The 25,082-nt window shown below is 41.2% G+C and overlaps 1 protein-coding gene across 1 annotated transcript in view; it reads right to left on the bottom strand.

Moving 5' to 3' along the window:
* SLC35D1 (solute carrier family 35 member D1) overlaps positions 1 to 25,082 on the bottom strand; it is a 48,715-nt gene continuing 23,633 nt past the window's right edge. The window contains exons 9-12 of the mRNA XM_046011027.1: positions 22,743 to 22,810; positions 21,555 to 21,633; positions 16,916 to 16,998; positions 1 to 4,315 (exon numbers count right to left, since the gene is read on the bottom strand). Coding sequence (XP_045866983.1) covers positions 4,207 to 4,315; positions 16,916 to 16,998; positions 21,555 to 21,633; positions 22,743 to 22,810 — 339 coding nt within the window. The 3' untranslated portion in view covers positions 1 to 4,206. The remainder of the gene's footprint in view (positions 4,316 to 16,915; positions 16,999 to 21,554; positions 21,634 to 22,742; positions 22,811 to 25,082) is intronic.

The following is a 25,082-nucleotide window of genomic DNA, read 5'->3' as shown; positions in this document are numbered from 1 at the left end:
TTTCACATCCGTTACCATTTATTGTGACTGTTACTGTTTTCCCACCAGTTACAGCCTTATTCGAGGAGCCGATACAGAAGTGTCCCCCTTTATTCACAGGGGATATGTCCCAAAATCCCTAGTGGATGCCTGAAGCCACAGAGAGTACCGAACCCTATACATGCTTTTTCCTATACGTACATGATAAAGTTTCATTTACAAATTAGGCACAGTAAGGGATTAACAATAAAATAGGAAAATTATAATATACTGTCATAAAAGTTACATGAATGAGGAGTCTCTCAAAGTGTCTTATTGGACTGTACTCACCCCATGATGGCGTGAGGTGATAAAATGTCCACGTGATGAGATGGAGCGAGGTGAATGACGCAGACATTGTGACATAGCGTTAAGCTACTACTGACCTTCTGACCATATGTCAGGAGGATCATCTGCTTCCAGACCTCGGTTGACCACGGATAACTGAAACCGAGGAAAGGGAAACGGAGAAGGGGTGACTCCTGGACTACAGAGTTATGGGGAAGAAAGAATATGTGAAATAGAGGGAGAGGAAGCCAGACTAGTCACAGATTCTAACAGCCGGACACTTCTCTCAGAACTAGAAGAGTAGCAGGAGTTGAAAAGGTCCTTTTAGATGAAGGAAACGCTTTGGCTCTATGGGTGGGTGGGGCACCCGTACTCGGTGGTAGCTGCCAACCACTCTTACTTACAAACCACTGACTCCTTTCACCCTCTTCCTCTTAACATGCATCTGGCTAAAGAATTATACGTTCCTTGAGAGCAAGAACTGTCCTATTTATGGTGGTTTCCCCAGAGCTTGGCATAAGGCTCTGGCGTAAAAAAGATGCTCAATAAATCTCTGTTCACCGATAAGACCACAATAACAAAAAGAGGTCCAAAATACTAAAGCACTATTCCAAACCAGTCAAATATGAAACTCTGCTAGTCTTTCCATGAAAAAAACATTTCAGTGTTACTGACCCAAAGTTTCCATGGATTCCTGATATGATAGGACTACAGAAAACTTGCAGATGCATGTTTTTTTAAACCAACTTGCGAGCTGGAGCCTAGCAATGACTAACTTATAAATTCAACACCCATATGAAGCAATTACAAATCACCTGACACGCTGGCAATGTGCAGTCTGGTCAGCCAGGGTTCTCTGAATCAATCTGGCACAGACTAAAAAGCAGGATGGCCAAAGAAGACTTTGTTTTCATGAACTCAAGAAGAGGAGCCACTAGTCAGAATTTGGTTTTCAAAATTCTCACCAGCTTATCTGTCTCAAAGGGCAAATGAAGGGTGTAACTATAAAGCTGCCTCTCTTTCCCCCAGGAGGTAGTAGGTCACAGAATTTTTGCCCTGTAAAGTATAAACCTTGGGGCAAAATCCAGACATTCTGGGTGATGTCAGAGCACCAGGTAAACCTCTAGTTCACTAAAACCAAGCCGGCACAAAATTGAAAAACTCCAAAAACGGTTGGCCAGTCTCTTCAGTCCTAACTTCCCCAGGCTGATTTCTCTCATCTTGACATGTTGGTGGAAGTCAGTGGCGGGCATCTAGGAAGCAGAACCTGGACAAGGCAGAAGACGAAACTCTCTCTGCTGTTTCTGGACAGTCAGCAAGTTCAGCATGGGCTGGGGGGATGGGAGGGGGGTGGAGTGCCAAGGTCATGTGCATTCAGTGAGGCTGTAATGACACTATTTTCTCAAACCTAGAGGGATGACAGATCTTCAAGGAACCTGACCCCCAAGAAGCAGTTCGACCCCTCCTGGGGTTCTAGCCTAACAGCTCTAAACACATCCAAAGGCCTTCATGACAAGAAATTCTACAACACAAAGTATTTCTAAAGTCAAAGTTCCCTCCATGTGCCTCAATAGAAGGAACAGAACCACTAAAATTAACTCTCATGATGCCTTTCCACCTTATCCAGGCAAAACCAGGCAGGGGCAGGCAACATTCACAGCCAGAGTTTACAGCAACTGAGGCCAGCCTGGAAATGAGACAGAAGCTCTGGCATCACTATCCTCTCTGAGTCCAAATTCAACCAAGCATTTGCCTCCTTTGAAGAGCTCAAGCGACCCCAGCATCTTCATTTCCTCACTCTCAGAGGAAAAGGGCAGTTTATAATGGCAGCATGGTACAACAGAAGAAGCATGAATTTTTACTTCTTAACAAGTCACCTACTTCCTCAGAGTCTTGTTTTCTTTTGGTAAAACAGAGACCAGAAAAACCATCTTACAATAAGAAAATATCCTATGCTCCCCCTGCCCCCACCCCAGCAAATTTTCTCAGATCAGGTGACCCTGAAAAAAGGGAGCCTTGGGAGCTTTTAGCTTGGAAGTTGGCCATGGGGCTAATTCTAGTGACCCAATACCACTGGTCCAGCTTTAGTAAAGACAAATCCAAATATAGGAAACACATGGATATGAAAATGACCTCCATTTTTTAAAAATAAAAAGAAATCAAAACCTTCCAGGCCTCCTGTTAAGTAAGCCACCAAAATACTAATTGTTTGGATCAGTAGAGCCCTGTGGATTCCAAACCCAGTGAAAGAGAAGTTAGTGCGGACCAGTACAAAAGTACCCAGCCTCTTCCGCACTGACTGCACAACCGGCCTGTGCAAACACTCATACCCAAAGTCAGCGGATGTCTCTGAGCTGGCTCACAGGGCTGTGTGTGAGGGAAGCCCCTTCCCATCCAGAGAGACAGCGCAGGCACCGCCCATTCACAGCTGCTCTCCCAGGATGCAGCAGAAGTCTTTTGAAAAGCTGCCACGCCCAAGGGACAGGGGCTGTCGGTGACAGTACCAGAGGAGACCGGTATGCTCCTGCCGTGTAAACTCTAAGCGGACACTGCCACACAGAGACCAAGCCTGGACAACACGGAAACATCTCGGCAGGCTTTCCCCTCAAACCAGCACACTCAGGAATGGAAGACCCAGCTGCAGCAATTCAAAGAGGAGTAAAAAGAATAGCAACCAAACCCAGAAGAGGGAAGCACAGTGAAGAGGTGGGGGCCACCCTGCGGGCCGGCCAGTCTCCCTCAGAGAAGAAGGTCTGGGCTGCATGGTTTCCGAAATGCAGCTCTTCATACGACTCTTGATGTTGGGGTCAGGGGTTCAAGCTCCACGTTGGGTACAGAGTTTACTTTAAAAAAATTGAAACAAAACAATTGTTTAAATAAATAAACAAAACGCAGCTCTTCACATGCATGTCATCTCCCTTCGTAGCTTCTGGTTTCACCACTGTGGGGCAGACAGGGGCGGGTGCTTCTAAGCCCATTCAGACTCGCAGTAGCTAAGAGCTGAAAAAAGTTTCTGTGGCTTGTTCAGGGTCACAGCATCTCCTGAATGGATCGTAAAGTTAAGTTTCCTCTCTTAACCCTCAGTCACAATAGCAGGAGTAAGATCATTCAGCTACCTCCAGAAACATCCCTGTACCCCTAGCACTTAGCATAATGCCAGGTACATATTATATACCCGGTACCTTTGAGTTGAATGAATGAATCCTACAGATGAATAAATGAGTCAAGGGCCTACTTTCTCCATCCCTTCATTATCGCCATCCTACACAACAAAAAGGGAATACAGCATAATTTCAAGGAATGCACTGTGCCCGTCCCAGGAGTCCTTAGGGAAGCCAACATGGAAACCCATACAACTTCAAAGCCCACATGGCTTTTTAGTGCCAAAGCTGTCATCTTAAGCAAATGCAATGATACTATCCTTACGAAGGAAATGCAATTGTTAAGAAACAAAATTCAAGAAGGAGAAATTGTAGATACTTGGCTGCATTTCCAGCAGAAGGCAGGCTCACCTGCCTCTCTGTGCAGCAGCTATCCAACTGAGGAGACTCCAGCTGGGGCACTATGTAAATGCAGCTCTAAGGGACCCCTGGATTTCAGACTATGGAACAATATTTTCAAAACACCAATGTTTCACTGTCGGCATAAAAGAAATAAATTAAAAAGCCCGGTATATTTTCCAGTTTGATATAAATTAATTCCAATGGCATATTTAAAATAGAGTCAATTATAAGTTTCTCTCATAAAATTTTAAAAGGCAGCAATCAATCCTCAGATTGTACAAGTGCAAAGGAATGGTTATTTTCTCCATAATCAAGACACCTCTGTGTCTGTGTACGAATTGCCAGTGTTTTCAGTTGATCAAAAACTTGGGCCTACGTCATCGAAGCCATCCTCTGGTCATACTGCTCCTTTCCCCTTAATGTCCAGCTTGTTACTGGCCTCTGACTGTTTGCTCAGCTGCTCTTCAGAGAAAGTGATGTAGGAATACACCAGGCTCCCTGCAATGCTGCAAAACAGAAAACCACCATCAGGGAGGAAAGAAGGAAGGAATGGCGAAGGTATGGGGGACTAGTGTTGAGGGCTGGAGTTACCTTCATAAACCAACAGCACGTAAAATTAAAACATGGTGTTTTCAGCTACCTAACAAGAGATGCTCCCTCAGTGCCAATTTTATACCACCCTTCTGGAATACCATTTGTTGAAGTAAAAAAAAACCTTAGGATTCTGCTTCTCCTTTGACCGAGCAATCTACTTCATGGAAGAATTATATACATCTTCATAGACTTACCAAGAAAGAGTTTGCCACAAAATTTATAATAGCAGAAAATGAGGTAAAGGATAAATGTCCCAAGAGAGAATTACATAAATGCATACAATAGAATATGATGTATCTCATAAAATAATATAAAACAAAAATGGCAATGACATCTTAAATGAAAAAATAATCTCACAAAACATGAAGTATTGTCTAATCCCATTATTTAAGTAAACACGTACACTTATATGCATCAGAATGAAGTCTAGAGACAACACAAGAACATTTATGGTTTTTACATCTAGATGGTGAGATCATAGGTGACTTTTTTTATTTCTATTTTCTGTATTTTCAAAAATAATCATTCGAGACAAAGAAATGTAATTTTTAAGGATAAAAAACATCCCAATTAGTAAGTAAACATGCAGACCCTGGGAAATTCATAGAGCTAGTTTCTCTCGGACTAGAATCAAGTTCACAGTGCAGAACCTCTCATCTGAGCCCTCAGCCTCTGAGTTGCTTTCTGGTACTCCTCACTTATCCACCACACTGACCACTACACTTGCCAATTCTCTATAGGGACCTCAAATCCACATGGGATACACAGCCCCCTGCCCCAGTCACCAACTGAAAGTAAACTGGGGGAGCTCACAGAGACACTAGAGACTCTTCTGCTAAGCCTGACACCTTTGACTCTCTTGGATCTCCAGTTGGCATCTTGGCCCCACTCCTGCTTTCAGATGTTCCTGTCCCGGATTTGGCTCCCCACCTTTTGCATGATCACTTGACTCATGAACTTACACCTTGTTTGAAATTGGCTCTATTCTCGGGGCACCTGTGTGGCTCAGTCGGCTGAGTGTCTGCTGGGTCGTGATCCCAGGTTCCGGAGATGGAGTCCCACCTGGGACTCCCTACTCAGTGGGAAATGACAGAAGCTCGACATTCTTTGAGATTCACATGTACATCTACAGGACAAAGTCCCCTTTGCCTCCAACCCTGCCCTCCCCTCACCACAAAGTGGGATTGCTCCTTTCTTCCTTTCATTCTATCCTCTAGGGTCCTCCTTCCACAACAACCTCAAACATAAAAACGGTTTCTTTATTTTTCCTGTCAAGACATTCTCTGATCTTTATATTAAGCTGATTTCACTTGGAGAGAAAAAATAGAGCAGTGGAGGATTGAAGAAGACAAAGAATACCCTGGAATTTCTTCTAGGCCTCATCCTTAAGATGACCCTGTACCCTACATCCCTAGCATAGTTGGTGTAATGAAAAAATATGGACTTTGTGGAGTTAGGTCTTGGTTCAAATCTTGAATATACTATTAGCTCTGTGTCCCTTGTTAATTTCTCTGAGATTCTATTTCTGTGTTAATAAAATAAGAATAATACTCTCTATAAATGAGATCATATGCATAAAGAACCCAGGCCCTGATCCTGGCACATGGTAAAACAACCAGGACATATATATTTCTTCCCCACCCTTCCCTGTCAGCCCCACTATTCACAGACTAGAAGGGATGCACCGTTAACAAAGGTAGGGTGGTATCACAGGGAGACTTGACCTGATGCAAAAGGAGGGCACACTGTTGCCACAAAGCTGTTTGAACAACCAGAACAAAACCAAAACACAGAAACTCCTAAACTCTGGAGAAAGGGCACAGACTTTTCAAATCCTTACATGTTCCAACATGAGGCAATAATAAAAGATTTTTCATCTCATCTTTATTCCTGACTTTATCATTATCAAATATGCACATTTTCAGAAATGGCCATTTCCAAATGGTCTGAAGAGAACTGAGTATCCATCCACAAGGATCCTGTGAGCCAAGCAGTGGTGAATGGATGCTTTGGAAAGGAATCTAAATTGCTTCCTAGCAGCTTTGGTCATGTGAACAAACTTCAAGGAGGAGGAAGAGGAGGGTGGAGAAAAGAAAGGGAAAAGCCCAAATTGGAGGTGGGGGGTCTATATGAATCTTTATATATCAATACCAAATGGCTGGGAATTAGGATCTTCTACAGATTCAAACAAAAAACTTCTCCTTCTATTGGTTCTGTAAATGTTCACATTAAAGATGACTTCTGATACTCTGGACTTGTTATTTATATATTTGACCATCCTAAATACTCATTTTTTTAAATCTCAAGCAATTTTCCCCCTGCCTAATACTCAGATCACAGTACTACCATCTCTGAGTTCACTGAACCTGTGACAGACACAGCTGGGAGCTGAACGGGAGAGAGAGACCAGGCTTCAGTTAGAATACCGCAAGGCTAGGCCACTCCACCCGCTCTGACCACATCTCGTCTTCCCAGGCCAGGCAGACGCAATCTACCTCTCCTAGATCCACAGCCACGGACCTATTTACCAGCCTCACTTAGATATCCGTTCTACAAACAGATGCTGAAATGCCTTCCATATGGCAACTCCATGGTCAGGGAGCAAAAGTCTAAGATCCAGGCTGTCTCCATCTCCTTCACATGTAAAACATGTCAATCTACACCAAAACCTGTGACCCAGGGCAGTGTGACTTATCTGCTATTTCCTAGCATTCAGTAATTCCTGCCGTGTAACAGCAACTGTACCTCTGGCTACATTCTTCCTATGCCCCATCTTGACACCCCACACAGCAGCTACTGGGGAGCCTTCTTTCCTCTTTCTCACCAGCCAAATAAAGCAGAGCTGTGTCATCTCTGTATATATAACCTTCCAAAGCTTTCCAATCTGAACAGAGAGAAGCACAGAGGTGAACAGGATTGACTGCTGACCTTGACATTCACAAAGCTCTATGATGGGGGGACAAGTTACTTACCCTCTCAGAGCATCGGCTCTGTGAAATGAGCCCATCTGGGAAAAGGCGATTAGAATACCACTCTTAAAGGACTGAAGGGCAAATTAAGTTATATAATTTATTTATATAACAAGAGGCTAAATAAAATTATGTGTTAATTTTATAATTCAAATTCTATACTTAAATTATATAATGGACAATAGATCATTTCGAAAAGTTAATTACCATACAGTAAACATCAGTCAAAGTCAAAGTCAAAATGCCAAGGCACACCAGGAGCTAAATACTGCCAAAAAGCAAACAGAAGTAACAGGTTTTGCCAACTGCGGCTTTTCTTCATCTTTTCTTCATCTTCATTTTCTATTCACCCAGAAAATCCAGGAGTCCTACGTGTAATAAAGCCTCTTGTCTTTGGTCATCCCAAAGAGGCCTTACTTGTATTGAGTGAACAAGCTTACCTCACCTCTATGACCTGCAGTTTAGCAGTAACTCGCACGGTGTCTTCTGAGCCGGGTATTCCTCATTCCCGGGTTAGGAGACACTCTAGGCACCTAACACATGGGGGCCGGTCTACTCCAGCCATCCCGGAGTACCTGCTGCCCATCCCCAGTCTCCATCCAACATCTGCACGGCTGGCTCCATGCTTTTGCTCATGCAGTACTCAGTGACCGGAATAAGCCCCTTCTGTTTTCTGCCTCCTCAAATCCTACCTACTGCTCAAGGCCACCCCTAAGGAGCCTTTCCTCTATGCAGCTTCCCAAGCAGACAACCACAGCCTTACGATAGGTACCAGTTTGGACAGCTACTTTGTGACACTTGCGTGATGACAGCTATGGAAAGCTCTCAAGAGAATGTAGAGAAGTACCTCATCATTGCTGTTATTAAGGCCATATACATTCCTAATGTTATAATAAATGCTTCAAAGCCATTACTGTTAACAATATTCACCCTTTCCTTCCTCCTTGCACCTTATCTCAACAGTGGGCAAAGGAGTCCTGTTAAAACTAAATCAGATCATGTCACTCCTTTATACAAAATCCTCCGTCCTGCCCTCTCTTAAAAGCAGTCCCCAATCTGTCACCCCATCCCATTACATGTGTGGCCCCATCTCATCTCATCCATGCCACTCCCACCACATTGGCCTCACTTGTGCCCGGAACACACCAGGCTACACTCCCACTTCAGGCTCTTTTCACTTGCTCTTCCCTCCAGAAATCCATGTGGTTCATTCCTTCCATTTTATAGGTATTGACAAGTTTAAGTATCCCTGCCCCCTGCAACTCTTTAATCCCCTTCCTTGCTTTATTCTTCTGCATTTATCATCACAGCTAACACTGATTACCAGCAAATATTTCACTCACTTATCTCCATGTATTTTTTTGTCTCCTCTACTAGAAGGAAGACTCCTTGAAGGGCAAGGGTTTTGATAGCGGGCTCTATCCCCAGTGCCTAAAACAATGTTTAGCAGGTATCAACCATATATCTGTTAATGAACAAATGAATCTTCCCAGCTAAATTACAAATACCCTCAACATAATTAGTCTATGGCTTTGTATACACTAAGTCATCACTTTCTTTAACATATGCACAGACTGGCTTCAATAATTCTGATTCTTACTCTGCCTACCAAAGGAGACAGGAGAATAGAGACCAATCAGTGGTAAGGCAGGAGGTAAGCGAAGAGGCTCTGGGAACTGTTGAAAACAAAGGGCAGGCCATTTGATCTCTTAATCCATGTGGCCTCAAATGGCTAAATCACGGGACAGATTTTTCTAGTCACATTAGGGTTAGAATCTCAGTTCTGCTTCTCACTGGGGCAGCTCTGTGCCCTTGGACAACTGACTTTACTGGAGTCTCCATTTCACTGTGCTGTGAACCAGAGACAACTGGATGAGGCGGCGTGGAAAGACAGTGTCACCAACTAGGTACTCGGCAAACACTGACTTCCTATCCACTGCCTTCCCACAAAGGTATTTGCGTCCTTTCTGTGCCAGGGTAAGTGCTGGTCCATGCACACACTTTAAAAATAGAAGTACCTTAGTCACAGATGTCTGGCCAGGACGTGAACCATTCCATCTGCCTAAGAGTTTTAGGAATTTGCCCAGGAATAAATTTAGAAACAAACAAAAGTCTCCCAAATCCTGTTGTGATGTTGTTTGGAACTCATGGACCATGAAAAGGGTATCATTTGCTTTATTAACTGATATGAATGAATCAGGCAAACGCTCTAAGATCAGAATTCTGGGGAGGCCCCAGACAGATAGGTTTGTTGTTGCTGTTGTTTTAAAGACAGCACTAGAGAAAAGTTACAGGAAAACAAAAAAGAATATAAGTCTAGAACTTGTTTTCTACCTATTCTGTTTAGTATTGGTTTTTTGGAAGGGGAGATTCTCTTATATATTTACAAAGAGCTTTTTGCTTTGTTTTGTTTTGTTTTCTTGACATCTCTGATACTGTTCCTCAGCTTGGGGCTGAATCCAAACTACTTCAGCCCATCTACCATTTCTTACCCTCCACCTATACTTCTTTTTCTTTTCTGCCTCTTAAAAAAACTTAGGATGTGGATGGAGGACTCCCATCAAAACTAAAAGGACAGCATATTTTATGTATCTTCCACACCAAGAGGAAGTTCCTTCCAATGTCGTGAGTCTCCTGCAAAATAACTCCAGACCCCCTGAGCATGGGGCACAGTTTCTACAGGACTCCCACAAGGTGAAACAGAGAAGTTTAGTGGCAGAATTAGGACAGACAACTGGAGCTCAAAAACGGAGAGCAAAAAACCCCGAGGTTGTGAAAGGTGAATTATGAATAGCACATGGCAGTCCTGCAACGGAACACAGATTTTTTGCCATTTCCATTTCGGTGCTCTTCTGTCAGGAATTATGATATAACCAACAGCTAGCCAACCTCCCTAGATCCTATTCGAAAGTCTGAGTTACTCGAGTGAGATAGATGCCAGTTATATAACTCTATAAATAGCCTAGTGGAGATTCCATCAGCAGCAACTAACTGGTAGCACAAAACATGTCTTTCTCTCTCTCCAAATGAGAGAACCACTAAGCAAAGGAAAAGCTTATGACCTTCAGAAGAAGTCTGGAACCAGAACAAAATCTACTAGGATGGAATTATGCAGGAGGAGAAGCAGTCTGAAAACCGGAAGCAACTCATCTAAGAGGCTAAGGAGTCCCAAATGAGGGAATGGTGCTGAGCAGAGTTGGCAAACCAAAGTCCTCAGGAATCAGCTCTGGAACTACTCTAAGCTGCGCCACGTCCCATTCCAGACACTGTGTAGACTGTCATAAGGCCTCAGAAGCTACAGTAAAATGAGTTTTGTGGCCCTAAAGGAGGCTGCCTTAAAGGTATGTAACCAGTATGATGGCGTATCATGAAGGGATGTGAAAATAAAATTAATCCATTCATCTATCCACTATTTACTAGACTGTGGTTAAGAATGAAGACTTGGAAGGCAAATCATGGATGGAATACTTACCAGCTGGGTACTATGGTACAAGCTTTTCAGCCTGTGAAATGGAATATTCACAGCATCTATCTCATAGGGCTATTACAGAGATGAAGTATGGAGTACTCAGCACAATGCCCAGTACAAGTTCACATAAAAACTATAGGTTAAGGGACGCCTGGGTGGCTCAGTCAGTTAAGTGTCTCCCTTCAGCTCAGATCATAATCCCAGGGTCCTGGGATCGAGTCCTGCATTGGGCTCTGAGCAGGGAGCCTGCTTCTCCCTCTGCCTGCAGCTCCCCTTGCTTGTGCTCTCTCTCTCTGACAAATAAAATCTTAAAAAAAAAAACAAAAACTGGTTAGTATTTTGTTACTATTACCAGTCGAATGCTTACTATGGGTCAGGTGCTAGTAAATACCAGCACAACTATAAATAAGACAAGTGATTTCTGCCTTCACATAGCCAAGAATCTAAAATGGTGATGGATACATAAACAGTTTACTAGGTTACAATGTAATTATTCAGTCATTTGCTGAATGAGGGTACATTAAGGAATGAGAACTTGGACTCTGGAGTCCAACCCATTTGGGTTAAAATCCTTATGATATGACTTACTAATTGTGTGACATCAGCAGATCTAGGAGGGAATGAATGCACCATGTCCTTCTAGAACATAATGCCTGGCATAAAAACACACGCTCAATGCCTAACTTCAGAATACACTCAACTTACTTAGCCTTTCTCTAGGCTCAACCTCCTCATAAATCTCCACTATAAAATAGTGATAATCAAAAAAACTTTCAAAGAGTGTTACAAAGAATCAGGCAATTCAACAGAGAAAGAATAGCATTCTCAATAAAAGGTTCTAGAACATCTGGATATCTCTTTTAAACACACCCAATATAAAAAGAACTTTTCATCCCGATTTTATACTATATAAAAATCCAAAAATGGGCTATATACATAATTGTAAAATAAAACTATAAAATGTCTAAAGGAACACATCAGAGATAATCTTTATAACCCTGGTTTACACTAAAGCACAACTCATCAAGGAAAAACTGATAAAGTAGTCTTAAAAGTTGTGCTCTTCAAAAGAGTATTAAGAAAATGACAAGACAAGCTAGAGACTGGGAAATAATACTTGTAAATCACATAGCTAATAAAGGACTTGCATCCACAATAAATAAGGAACTCTCAAAACTTAAGAAAACAAAATTTAAAAAAACAATGGGCGCTTGGCTCGCTCAGTAGAGCATGTGATTCTTGATCTCACAGTAGAAAGTTCAAGCCCCAGGCTGGGTGTAGAGATTAGTTACCTAAAAATAAAATCTTCCAGGGGTGCCTGGGTGGCTCAGTCATTAAGCATCTGCCTTCAGCTCAAGTCATGATCCCAGGGTCCTGGGATCAAGTCCCGCAGCAGGCTCCCTTTTGGGCAAGAAACCTGCTTCTCCCTCTCTCATGCCCCCTGCTGTGCTCCCTCTCTGGTTGTATGTCTCTCTAATAAATAAAATCTTCCAAAAAAAAAAAAAAAAACCAAAACACATAACCCATTTTTTTAAAAATATGGGCAACATATTTGAAAAGCCTTTCTACCAAAAAATACATACGGATGGCAAATAAGCATGTGAAAAGATATTCAACATCATGAATCATTACGGAAATTAAGAACACAGTAAGGGGTACCTGGGTGGCGCAGTCAGTTAAGTGTCCCATGGCTCAGGAAGTGATCTCATGGTCGTGAGTTCAAGTCCCGTGTAGAGCTCCACATTCAGCACAGAATCTGCCTAAGTCTTTCCTCCCCTCTCCCTCTGTCCCCCCACCCACTCTTTCTCTCAGATAAATCTTCAAAAAAAAAAAAAAAATACAATGAGATACCACTACAGATCTATTAGAATGCCTAGAATTTAAAAAACAAAAACTGACAATACCAATTGCTAGGATGTGGAGCAACCACCATAGATCATCATATGCAGCTGAGGGATATGCAAAATGGTACAGACATTTCTTGAAAATAGTTTGGCAATTTCTTATGAAATTAAACATACATTTACCAGACAACCCAGGAGTTCCACTTCTAGGTATTTACCCAAGTGAAACGAAAACTTATGTTCACAAACTTTTAAGCAAGTTTTTTAACAGCTAATATAAAACAGCTAAAAACTGGAAACTACCCAAACTTTTTTTTTTAATATTTTATGTATTTATTTGACAGAGAGAGAGGTCACAAGTAGGCAGAGAGGCAGGCAGAGAGAGAAGGAGAAACAGGCTCCCCACTGAGCAGAAAGCCCGATGCGGGGCTCGATCCCAGGACCCTGAGATCATGACCTGAGCCGAAGGCAGAGACCTAAACCACTGAGCCACCCAGGCGCCCCCAAACTTTTTTTTAAAAAGATTTTATTTATTCATTTGACAGAGATCACAAGTAGGCAGAGAAGTAGGCAGAGAGAGAGGAGGAAGCAGGCTCCCCACTGAGCAGAAAGCCCGATGCGGGCCTCGATCCCAGGACGCCAGGATCATGACCTGGGCTGAAGGCAGAGGCTTTAACCCACTAAGCCACCCAGGTGCCCCCCAAATATCTTTCAATTGGTGAATGGATAAACTGTGATACACCGATACACCCATAACAGAATCTCTGAATGCAACACAAATCTCAAGTGCAGTATGTTAAGTGAAAGAAGTCAGACCAAAAGCTACCATTCCATGCCATTCTGGACACTACACAGATAGAAAACAGGGGCTGAACAGAAAGGGAGAGATTCAATGCAAAGAGACATGGGAAGATTTTAGAGACAACACAATTGTTTTATTATTTTTTTTATATATTTTATTATTTATTTATTTGACAGAGATTACAAGCAGGCAGAGAGAGAGGGGGACGCAGGCTCCCTGCTGAGCAGAGAGTCCTATGCTGGGCTCAATCCCAGGACCCTGAGTTCACGACCTGAGCCAAAGGCAGAGGCTTAACCCACTGAGCCACCCAGGCGCCCCAACACAATTGTTTTATATCATGAACGTGGTGGTGGTCGTTACATGACTGTAGACATCTGTCAAAACTCACAGAACTTTACCTGAAAAGGGGTGAATCTGACAGTACTTAAATCATATATATATATATGTACATACATACACACACACATACTTTTTTTAATGGAAGGAAAAAGAGAAATCACAGATGAAGTTGAGTCCCAGAGATTCTAGGAATTCTAGCCTGGGCAGTTATGAGGATGATGATATCATTATCTGGAAAAGTTGCATTACTTAGGCCAAAGGCAAGGCCAAGTCCACCAACTGATGGAAGTACAGAAGCAGGCTCTTGTCACCACCATTTGCTAATCATTTCCTACTCTTGGTTGTTGCCTTTTTGGGCTGGGGTGAGCACTCACTAAGTGGCTACTGGAAAAAGGCATTTAGAAGACTTGAAGACAGCCAGGCTCTCAAGAGAGCCCTACTGGGGAGGAAAAAAAAAAAAAAAAAAAAAAAAAAAAAAAGCCTCCTAAATCACAGAATCAAAGTGGATGAAGTCTGAGTAGCCTGGTACAAACCTCCTGCTTCTTGCACTTGAATCACAACAGAGAGAGGGCTACTTTTTTTTTTTTTTTAAGACTTTATTTATTTGACACAGAGACAGAGAGATCACAAGTAGGCAGAAAGGCAGGCTGAGAGAGAAGGGGAAGCAGGCTCCCTGCTGAACAAAGAGCCCGATGCGGGGCCCGATCCCAGGACTCTGAGATCATGACCTGAACTGAAGGCAGAGGCTCAATCTACTGAGCCACCCAGGCGCCCTGAGAGAGGGCTACTTAAACTTTTCTTAAAACAACAAAGAGGGCACCTGGGTGGCTCAGTTGGCTGGGCAGCTGCCTTCGGGTCAGGTCATGGTCAAGTCCCCTGGCGCGCTCCCTGCTTGATGGGGAGTCTGCTTCTCCTGCTCACCTCTCTCCTCTCATGCGTGCACTCTCTCTCATTCTTTCTCTCTCTCAAATAAATAAATAAAATCTTTAAAAAAAACAAAACAATGAATCTAGGCAGGGTAGAGGGAAGCTAGATGTATCTGGGTCTAATCACAGAATCTTTTTTTTTTTTTTTTTTAAGTAGGCTCCACATCCAGGATGGAGCCCAACGTGGGGCCCACACTCACGACCCTGAGATCAAGACCTGAGCTGAGATCAAAAGTCTGGTGCTTGGGGCTCCTGGGTGTCTCAGTGGGTTAAAGCCTCTGCCTTCAGCTCAGGCCATGATCTCGGGGTCCTGGGATCGAGCCCCACATCAGGCTCTCTGCTCCTCAGAGAGTCTGCTTCCTCCTCTCTCTCTGCCTGCCTCTCTGACTACTTGTGATCTCTGTCTGTCAAATAAACAGATAAAATCTTAAAAAAAAAAAAAAAAAAGGCTAGACACTTAACTGAACAACGTAGGCACCCCTAATCATAGATTCTTTTAAGAATATGGTTTAATTAGTGATCTCCTTCAACGTGCAGTCAGCCAAAAATGCATTGACACCATTTCCAATGTGAAATATGACAGCCACTGTACATTTGGTTTTTACATTTAAAAAAAAGGAACGTCCACAACCTGTGAGTCTGCTTACCAATGAGTAAAAGAAGTAAAAAAATATAAATAATAAAACCATAATTTTCATTTTAAAGAGAGAAAGTAAAAAAAAAAAATTAGTTAATATATACTTTCCTCTACAAACATTGAAAAGCATGCTATAATGGAAATAGTATTCGAAAAGAAATTCACCTGAATTTTAATCCCAACTCTGCAACTAATTTGGCTGATTAAGTACATCAATTATTTTCCTCAGCCTTGTAATAAGAGATTAAAATGACAAGATATGTAAAATTTATTACAATAAAATGTGAAAGCAATTAGAAATTGTTAAAAATACTACCTAGGGACAGAGTACCAATGACAGTCATAATCATAATTATCACTATCAAGTAACCTTGCTAGCAAAATGGGACTGTTCAACCAGAACTAAAATGCACTACATGATGCAAAAAGAAATTCTACTGGAAGAATTTTCAAGATGTTGGATTTAATTATGTTAGACTGACATACTTCATAACACTACAACATATCATACACTTTAAAAGTTTTTTTAAATAGCCTGCAATGTGAAAAAAGATACCTAAGGCTTCTGTAAGAACTTTGTTACCTTATGAGAGATATGAACTGCAGAGATCTGAAAATGCAAACAGAAGCTTTTACTTCATTTTGGCTTTACAAGCCAAATAACCTTACAGGTTATTTATTTGAAGGGAACAAAAAGAAAACCAAAGCACCTCTGAGTCAGGTCTATATGGTGCCATAATGATTCTTTAATCCAAATTTTTAGAAGTGAATGAAATGGAGTCAAAGTCAATGAATCCAAAGTCAAAACTGTTCCACCAGGTCGTTCCTTATATCCTGGCCCTTTCTCACAAATATTAATGAAAGAAACTGATGTTTACTCAGCACAGATGTCAAACAGTGAATTAGGTACTTTATATTAGATTATTTCATGCTAACAATTCTAAAGAGATATGGATATCTTCATTCTCAACACATTAAGAAAACTGAAGCTCAGGAAAGATAAACAACTGGAGTTCAAGACAGGGTCCTGGCCCCAAAACAAATCTGAGAATTTTTAAGCATATATACAGCATTTAAAGCCATGAAATTAACTCTGGAACTAATAAGGAAGTTACCCTCATCACTGATGAAGTCTGGACTAAAGCAATCCAGTGATATGTCCAAGGTCAGGCACATATACAGCAATTCTAACAGAGCTGCTCTTCTTTAGCCCTGAATTTACTTGAGAACAGTGTACTGCCATCTAGCATAGTAAGTAAAAGAGACTGTCTTTGAAGGCTAATAAGTAAAAACGGGTTTAACTTCCAGAAAAGATTCCCTAAATACTGTGCATAAATATGGAACCATCTTATCCCCATTTCTTAAAAAGCATTATGTGAAGACATTAAATATATAGTATACTGTAGGTGTTCAATAATTGTTTATTAAATGAACAAATTTTCAATTAAATAGCCCTCTACTATGACACTATCTAAGTATCCCAATCCCACTCGTCGAAGCGGTTACATTTAAATATTTTTACTTACCTGATATTTAAGCCAATGAAGTTTGTCCATGTGAAAATATAATCTCCACCAAAGACCATTCCAATATAAGTTATTAATATATTCTATAAAGAAAAACGGTAATATGCTGTAACACAGGTTTAACTGAGCTTTTTCAATATTCATATTAACTCATCCACAGAATGGCCCAAATACCTATCCTTAAAATACAAAATCAAATAAACAGACAATAACAAAAACCCACCAATCCTATAATGAGTGTAGTAGGAAATAAGAAATAAGAAAGGACATTAACCTCTTCTCAATCTATCCCTCCCAAAGCTAAATGCTTTCATTGAGAATTATCACCAGATTATCCACTTCCCATGTCCCACAGTACGGGCTGACATTGTAAATCTAAATAGAGAAACACTGCTGTTCGTAGGGGTGGAAAGCACTAATGAACGTTTAGCAGTCTTAGACAAGAAGGCTTCTTCCTCCCAACAAGTAACCGTTGACTTGTGAGGCGAAAGTGAAGAAGAAAAACCTCACATATCAACATCTTTTCCTCTTTTTTAGAAAGGAAAAAAGGGATGACAGGGAGTTTACCAACATGAACATTGTTTTTAGAGACATTCTTCTTTGTATTCTTTTGTTTTGTTTTGTTTTGTTTTTGTTTTTTTTCCATTTTATTTATTTTCTCAGTGTAACAGTATTCGTTGTTTTTGCACAACACCCAGTGCTCCATGCAAAATGTGCCCTCCCTATTACCCACCACCTGTTCCCCCAACCTCCCACCCCTGACCCTTCAAAACCCTCAGGTTGTTTTTCAGAGTCCATAGTCTCTTATGGTTCGCCTCCCCTTCCAAATTTTTTTTTTTTTTTAATAAACATATAATGTATTTTTATCCCCAGGGGTACAGGTCTGTGAATCGCCAGGTTTACACACTTCACAGCACTCACGATAGCACATACCCTCCCCAATGTCCATAGCCCCCTCCCCCTCTCCCAATCCCACCTCCCCCCAGCAACCCCCAGTTTGTTTTGTGAGATTAAGAGTCATTTATGGTTTGTCTCCCTCCCAATCCCATCTTGTTTCATTTATTCTTCTCCTATCCCCCTAACCCCTCATGTTGCTTCTCCATGTCCTCATATCAGGGAGATCATATGATAGTTGTCTTTCTCCGATTGACTTATTTCACTAAGCATGATACGCTCTAGTTCCATCCACGTCGTCGCAAATGGCAAGATTTCATTTCTTTTGATGGCTGCATAGTATTCCATTGTGTATATATACCACATCTTCTTTATCCATTCATCTGTTGATGGACATCTAGGTTCTTTCCATAGTTTGGCTATTGTAGACATTGCTGCTATAAACATTCGGGTACACGTGCCCCTTCGGATCACTATGTTTGTATCTTTAGGATAAATACCCAGTAGTGCAATTGCAAGGTCTCAAGTACACAACCTAACCCTACACGTAAAGGAGCTGGAGAAAGAACAAGAAAGAAACCCTAAACCCAGCAGGAGAAGAGAAATCATAAAGATCAGAGCAGAAATCAATGAAACAGAAACCAAAAAAACAATAGAAAAAATCAATGAAACTAGGAGCTGGTTCTTTGAAAGAATCAATAAGATTGATAAACCCCTGGCCAGACTCATCAAAAAGAAAAGAGAAAGGACCCAAATAAATAAAATCATGAATGAAAGAGGAGAGATCACAACTAACACCAAAGAAATACAGACAATTATAAGAACATACTATGAGCAACTCTACGCCAACAAATTTGACAATCTGGAAGAAATGGATGCATTCCTAGAGACATATAAACTACCACAACTGAACCAGGAAGAAATAGAAAACCTGAACAGGCCCATAACCAGTAAGGAGATTGAAACAGTCATCAAAAATCTCCAAACAAACAAAAGCCCAGGGCCAGACGGCTTCCCAGGGGAATTCTACCAAACATTTAAAGAAGAACTAATTCCTATTCTCCTGAAACTGTTCCAAAAAATAGAAATGGAAGGAAAACTTCCAAACTCATTTTATGAGGCCAGCATCACCTTGATCCCAAAACCAGACAAGGATCCCACCAAAAAAGAGAACTACAGACCAATATCCTTGATGAACACAGATGCAAAAATTCTCGCCAAAATACTAGCCAATAGGATTCAAGAGTACATTAAAAGGATTATTCACCACGATCAAGTGGGATTTATTCTTCTTTGTATTCTTAAAAAAAAAATACATGAAAAGTCATCTCAAAGTCCCATGCTTAAAATTATTTCTCCTCACTCCCTTAAACTCCCAGGTGTATGTAAACATCTGCTTATCGGGGTCCCAGTTATTTATCTTCAGGCCACAGAGGTGAAATAAACTTTCCCAAAGTTCAAGTTACTAGTCAATTCTTCCCTAACCTCCTCGCTTTCACATTCAAAGTCACCGCCTCCCTCTCCGCTATGACAGCTGACAGAAATGGTAAATGTCACAAACATTTTTAGAACCTGGGCTCGCCTAGATCAGGTCTACGAAGCAGAAGTAAAGTGCCACAGTGTATCTGAAAAGCCAAAAAGAAACTTCAGAATTATTTTTATAATGGGCGTACCCTCTGAGAGAGCATTCGGAATTATGTCAGCCTCTTCTAGGTCTAAGGATGGAGACAGCAAGTTACCTCAGAACATATTTTCTTATTATTTTGAGGGGAAAACGCAAAATTAAATACCATGCAACAGTAAGCAAGGCCAGTGCGTAACTTGGGAAAACGTGTGGATCAGCTCAGAGCACAGAGATGCAAAGATGGCAGGTTCATTTGCATGAAGCGCCCAGGAACTACAGAAAGGGAGAAGACTGAAAGCCCAAATCCTGCTGTTCAAAATCAGTCAGGAAAAAAACAGTGATGCCCCGAGCAGAACCTACCAGCAAGCACAGAAGAGACCATACTAGTACCTCAAAATTCAGACTATGATTCTCAAACATTAATATACCTTGTTAAAAATGATAATTTCTAGGCTCTACTTGAGATTCTGATTTAGTGTATAAGAGGTGGGCCTAGGAATTGCCATTTGTAATTAAGTATCCTCAGTAATTTTCCCACCATGCTTCAGAGAAACAAGAACCAGTGACAGCCCCACGGGGAACGATGACTGAGCTAAAAGGGTTGTATCTGGGAGGCTAATGAAAGAAGCTCCACTGTGGACGACGAGACTCTGAACCGGCAAGGGCATCGGCGTACTCCCATCTGTCCGAAGACGTCAGACAGCCTTCAACAGCAACGCCACCAGACAGTGAGAAGCAAGAGCAGCTGTAAACTAATCGGACAAACCAGTTTTTTCCCCCTCTCTCTAGAGTTTGGAAGTAACACTGATCCCTTTGGACAGAGTAAATCCAGAGGGCTGCATGGGGAGGAGGATATATCAAAAGAAAAGTACTGGACTTTCTGTTAATCAGACCGTGATTATATTTGTACCCCAATGCTCCTAAATATAAAGAAAGTACCCTGTGAAATCCTAAGCAAATAGGTTTACTAAAATTAAATACTGGCTTTTGGGCAGTAACAACTGGCCCATTTCTCACGTTCTTGCTCTTCTTATTCTGAAGAGGCGAGCCATTCATTCACTTTGCTCTTGAAGCCTTTACTTCACAAAGCCAAAACAGAGCAGAGAGCTAATTTGAGGGGCTAAACCTGTCTTAGCAAGCCCAGGCCTGAATGTAGATTAACTGCCTCTAGCTTTCACGGGAATTCACACAACTAATTCTATTTACACCAAACACTCCAATTCCATGATCTGAAGTCACAGACCTGAAATTTCAACCCAAATCTAGTTTTTAAAGTGAGGGCAGGTGGACACCACTCCATGGGGGTGCACAGGGAAACATAGCAGGGCAGTAAAAACTTTTTCAATCCCTTCCCTCACTATTGACAAATGGGAAATCAGAAAGGAAGTCCCAAGGGCAGGCATTCTAGTTCCCAAATGATGACAGACCTATCTCTCTCTGTCTTACCTTTTTTTAGAAGGCAAGCCAACCCTGCTAATTCACTTGGAAATCAGGCATGCCATGGCCTCTTGGATCTTAAAGCACTAGAAGCACAAAGTCAGATAAAGAGGCCTCAAGCTTCAAGCCACTAACTTCAGCTCTATATTCAAGTCAACTTGGCTCCCCTGGCTGAAGACAAATGAGCCTCCCTCAAATAAAATGGATCAGGAGGAAATGACATCACTGGAAATGTCAGACACAGCTTTTAAAAGTGGGCCATTTAAGGTTTGGCTCATGCACTGGAAAACTCCCTTGATTAACTTCTGGCAGGCATCTTTTCCCTACAATAGCCAGAACTCAGTAAGCGAACAGAACAGTTTTCTTTGGAGGTTAAAGGGACAGGCCTATCACTCCCAAGCTAGCCACCTACCCTGTCTGAAGCAAAGCTAATTCCTCTTCATCTACTCTAAGGTAACCCATTCTCCTTTTCCCATATTCCCCAGAGCCAAGTTGCCTGGAAGTAGAGATTATGCCCTCCCTGAGTTCTTAAAGATCGTTTTAGAAACCAGCACCACAATCTGTCAAACCAAGACAATCTGTGAGGAAAGAAGGATGATGGGGGTTTAGACCACAGCAAGATTTAGAGTCACAATTTTTAAATAAAGCAGGTACCCCAAAAACAACAGTATTTTTTCAACTCACTTTAATACAGCCAACTATTGTAGTTGTAAGGGCAGAATTATACTGCGTGCAGAGTACTGTGGCGTACATCAAGATAAACCTGGAACAGAGAAGGAAGAGGTTTAAGAGCTGGTTGCTTTAGAGCAATCTTCAGCCAAGAGAAACAGCACTGGCCATGCTAGCGCATTACAGTCACTGACTCTGAGCTTTCCCCACCTCACCCCTGCTTGTACTGCAGCTTCAGATTTTTTTAAATTTCATTAAAGAGAATCACATGTTCATTTACTGACCAGGTGTTTTCGCCAACTACCCTCACCAAAACCTTGCAACCATTCCTAATCATGAGTACTCTTTTTAGATCATGTTCCCACTAGTTCACCTAACCCTGAGAGAAAGCTGAGTTCACAGACCACGGCTCAGCAGTGCACCTCCCATGAGGTCAATGCGACCTCTGGACAGGAGGCAAGGGAGATTCTGAAAGATGGAAGAAACCCAAATTAGCACTACTTTGAGAGGGAATATAGGTTCACTTAACTCACTGGCAGCAGTTGGAACGGAGAGATTTACAATGAGGGCTCAGAGCTTGACTCAGTACCAAGGCACCGTGTTAATTTTACTTTGAAGCACTCCCCCACTAGGCACCTAGCCTGTGCCCGATCTAGTCATAAATACTAACCAAACTGACTGGCTGAGGAAAACAATTCCTCATGGAAATACGAAGGTGAAGAGAAGAGGCACGTTAGCAGATACCCTCTTCTTACCTTCCACACATACTGTACTAGGAGGAAGACAACCTGGTAGAGACAGTCAGACGCTTCAAAGTCAAAGGCTGCCAGTGCTAACTGTGCAAACTTAGACAACTTACTTGAGTTCTGGGACTGCTTCCACACAGGTAAGAGGACAAAAATATGTGTCAAATGGTCAATGTAGAAATAAAATAATGCATTTTGAAATATAATGGTGCTTATCACATACTAGGTTCCTATGTAAATAGTTTCTTGTCCCCATCCTTGGAAACATGACTTTGGAATTAGTTTATAGCCCTAAGGGTACATTCCCAAGGGCTGTGAAACCACCTGAAACTGGAAGTTTAATCATCCTATGCAGACACACTCAAGAGACAGAATAGGATACTGAGAAAGAAGCAAAAGGACCCAAGAACAAACGTCTCTAGGAAAACGATCTGCTAACAAGGCAACAAAGGCTTACCCCATCACACAAGAGAGGGTGAACTGCAGAAGAAAGAGGGTGTCGGCCCAGCCTTCAAAATCCATTGCCTGTAAGACACAAGAAAGTATCTGATTTTAGAGCAAGTCCTCAAAATCAGCTGTTCTGTCCTTTCATCAAAATCCTGGGTACTCACTCCCACCACACATACACATGTATACATTTCCCTGCATCACTCCAGGATAGACAGTGATGTTTAAGAAACTCATATATATGGGGGGGGGAGGGGCGCCTGGGTGGCTCAGTGGCTTAAAACCTCTGCTTTCGGCTCAGGTCATGATCCTGGGGTCCTGGGATTGAGCCCCGCATCAGGCTCTCTGCTCAGCGGGGAGCCTGCTTCCTCCTCTCTCTCTGCCTGCCTCCCTGCCTACTTGTGATCTGTCTGTGAAATAAATAAATAAAATCTTAAAAAAAAAAAAAAAAGAATCTCATATACATGGAGCTGAAACCAAAAAACATTTCCAGAAGGCTTTCTCTTTCTAAAATGTAATGTGAGGAAGATTTTGTACCTCTCTCCTTGGGTACGAAGAAACTGATACTTGCTTGAAGGCAGAAGCCATGTCTGGCTAATCTCAGTTTTCCCGGATGGCTAGATTAAAAGCTTTCTCAAACATTAAAACCCATTTCTTCCCTGTAACACGTGAAAGCTCAAGTGCACCCTTAGTTACACAAATTCAGCTGAGGTCTACCCAGGGAGAATTACTCTTTAAAACAGTTGATGGTGAAAGCAAGGTTTTGTTTCCATTCTGTTTTTAAGCCAAATGCAAAGGAAGGAAGAGAAATGAAAGGGTGCACTGATCACCTCATTTCCCATCCAGGATGGAGGATTTCTCTCTCAAGAACATAATTTCTCTTGCAGTATCAGTTTGTTAAGCAAATATGAGAAACAGTCCACCTTTTTATCTTTCTGCCAACCATCCAGCTTCAAGGGCAGGGGGTGGAAAATTTTTGACATGGTTCTTCTATTTCTTATTAATTTCTTATTAATTCTTACTAATATGGGGAATTACACTGATTTTCAAATGTTAAACTAACCTAATTCCTGAGATAAACACAGCTTGGTCACATAGTGCCCTTTTTATATATTGCAGGTTTTTTTTGTTTTTTTTTTGTTTGTTTGTTTGTTTGTTTTCTAACTGTAATTTCCAGCCCCTGCTCTTGAAATTTTTTGTCAACTATCGGTACAAGGTATGCTGGCCTCATAAAAGTCTATTGGGAAGTAGTCTTTTCTATATTCTGAAAGAATTTATGTAGAATTGGCATTATTTCTTCCTTAGACATTTTGTAGAATCATCCATTAAACTGATCAAGGCCTGCAGTTTTCCTTTTGAGAAGATTTTTAACTAAAATTCAGTTTCTTTAACAGAGCTAAATAGTCCCATTAATTAGGGCTAATTCTTTAATTAAGTAGAGTTACTTAATATTTAGTAGAATATGGCTATTCGTGCTATTTCTTCTTAAATGAGTTTTTAGTTTTTTTTTCAAGAATTTGTCCCTTTCACAGACAGTTTTTCAGCTTATGGCATAATGTTCATATTATGCCATTATCCTTTTGGTATATGCAAGCTCTGTGATACCACTTTCATTCCTTCTATGATAATTTGTGCATTCTCACTTTTTGTCCCTATCAATTGGCAATGGTTGAGCAATTTTATTGATCTTTTATTGACCCCCATGTTTTAGGTTCATTGATTTTTTCTCTATTGCTTTCTCTATTGCTCTGTTTTCTATTTCATTGAATTCTGCTCTTACCTTCCTCATGTTTCCTTTGGGTTTAACCTGCTCTTATTTTTTTCTAGTTTCTTAAGGGAAAGGCTTATTAAGTCACTGATTTTTGATCTCTCTTTTATTCTAATGTATACATTTAATTAAGCTACAGACTTCCCTCTAAGCATTCCTTTAGTAGCAACCCATAAATTTTACTATGTGGTGTTCTGATTCTCAGTCATTCTAAATGATTCCTAATCTTCTGCATGATTTTTTCTTTGAACCAGGTGCTATTGAGAGGTGTGTTTATTTCCAAGTATTTGAAGATTATTCCATATATCTCTATGTTATTAATTTCTAGTTTAATTCTGTTCTAGCAAGGGAACATACTTTCTATTATTCCCATTATTTTAAACTATTAACACTTGTTTTATGGCCCAGAATATAATTTCTCTTGGTAAATATCCCATGTGCACTTGAAAAGGGCATTTATTTACTGTTGTTGAGTGTTCCATAAATGTCAATTAGGTCGTATTAGTTGATGGTGGTGTTCACATGTTCTACATTCTGTTTCATGAGTTTTTGCTTCATATATTTTGAGGCTTTCTCATTAAG

Source organism: Meles meles, chromosome 1 (assembly GCF_922984935.1).
Source record: "Meles meles chromosome 1, mMelMel3.1 paternal haplotype, whole genome shotgun sequence".
NCBI lineage: Eukaryota > Metazoa > Chordata > Mammalia > Carnivora > Mustelidae > Meles > Meles meles.
This window is presented reverse-complemented; position numbering and strand designations above follow the sequence as displayed.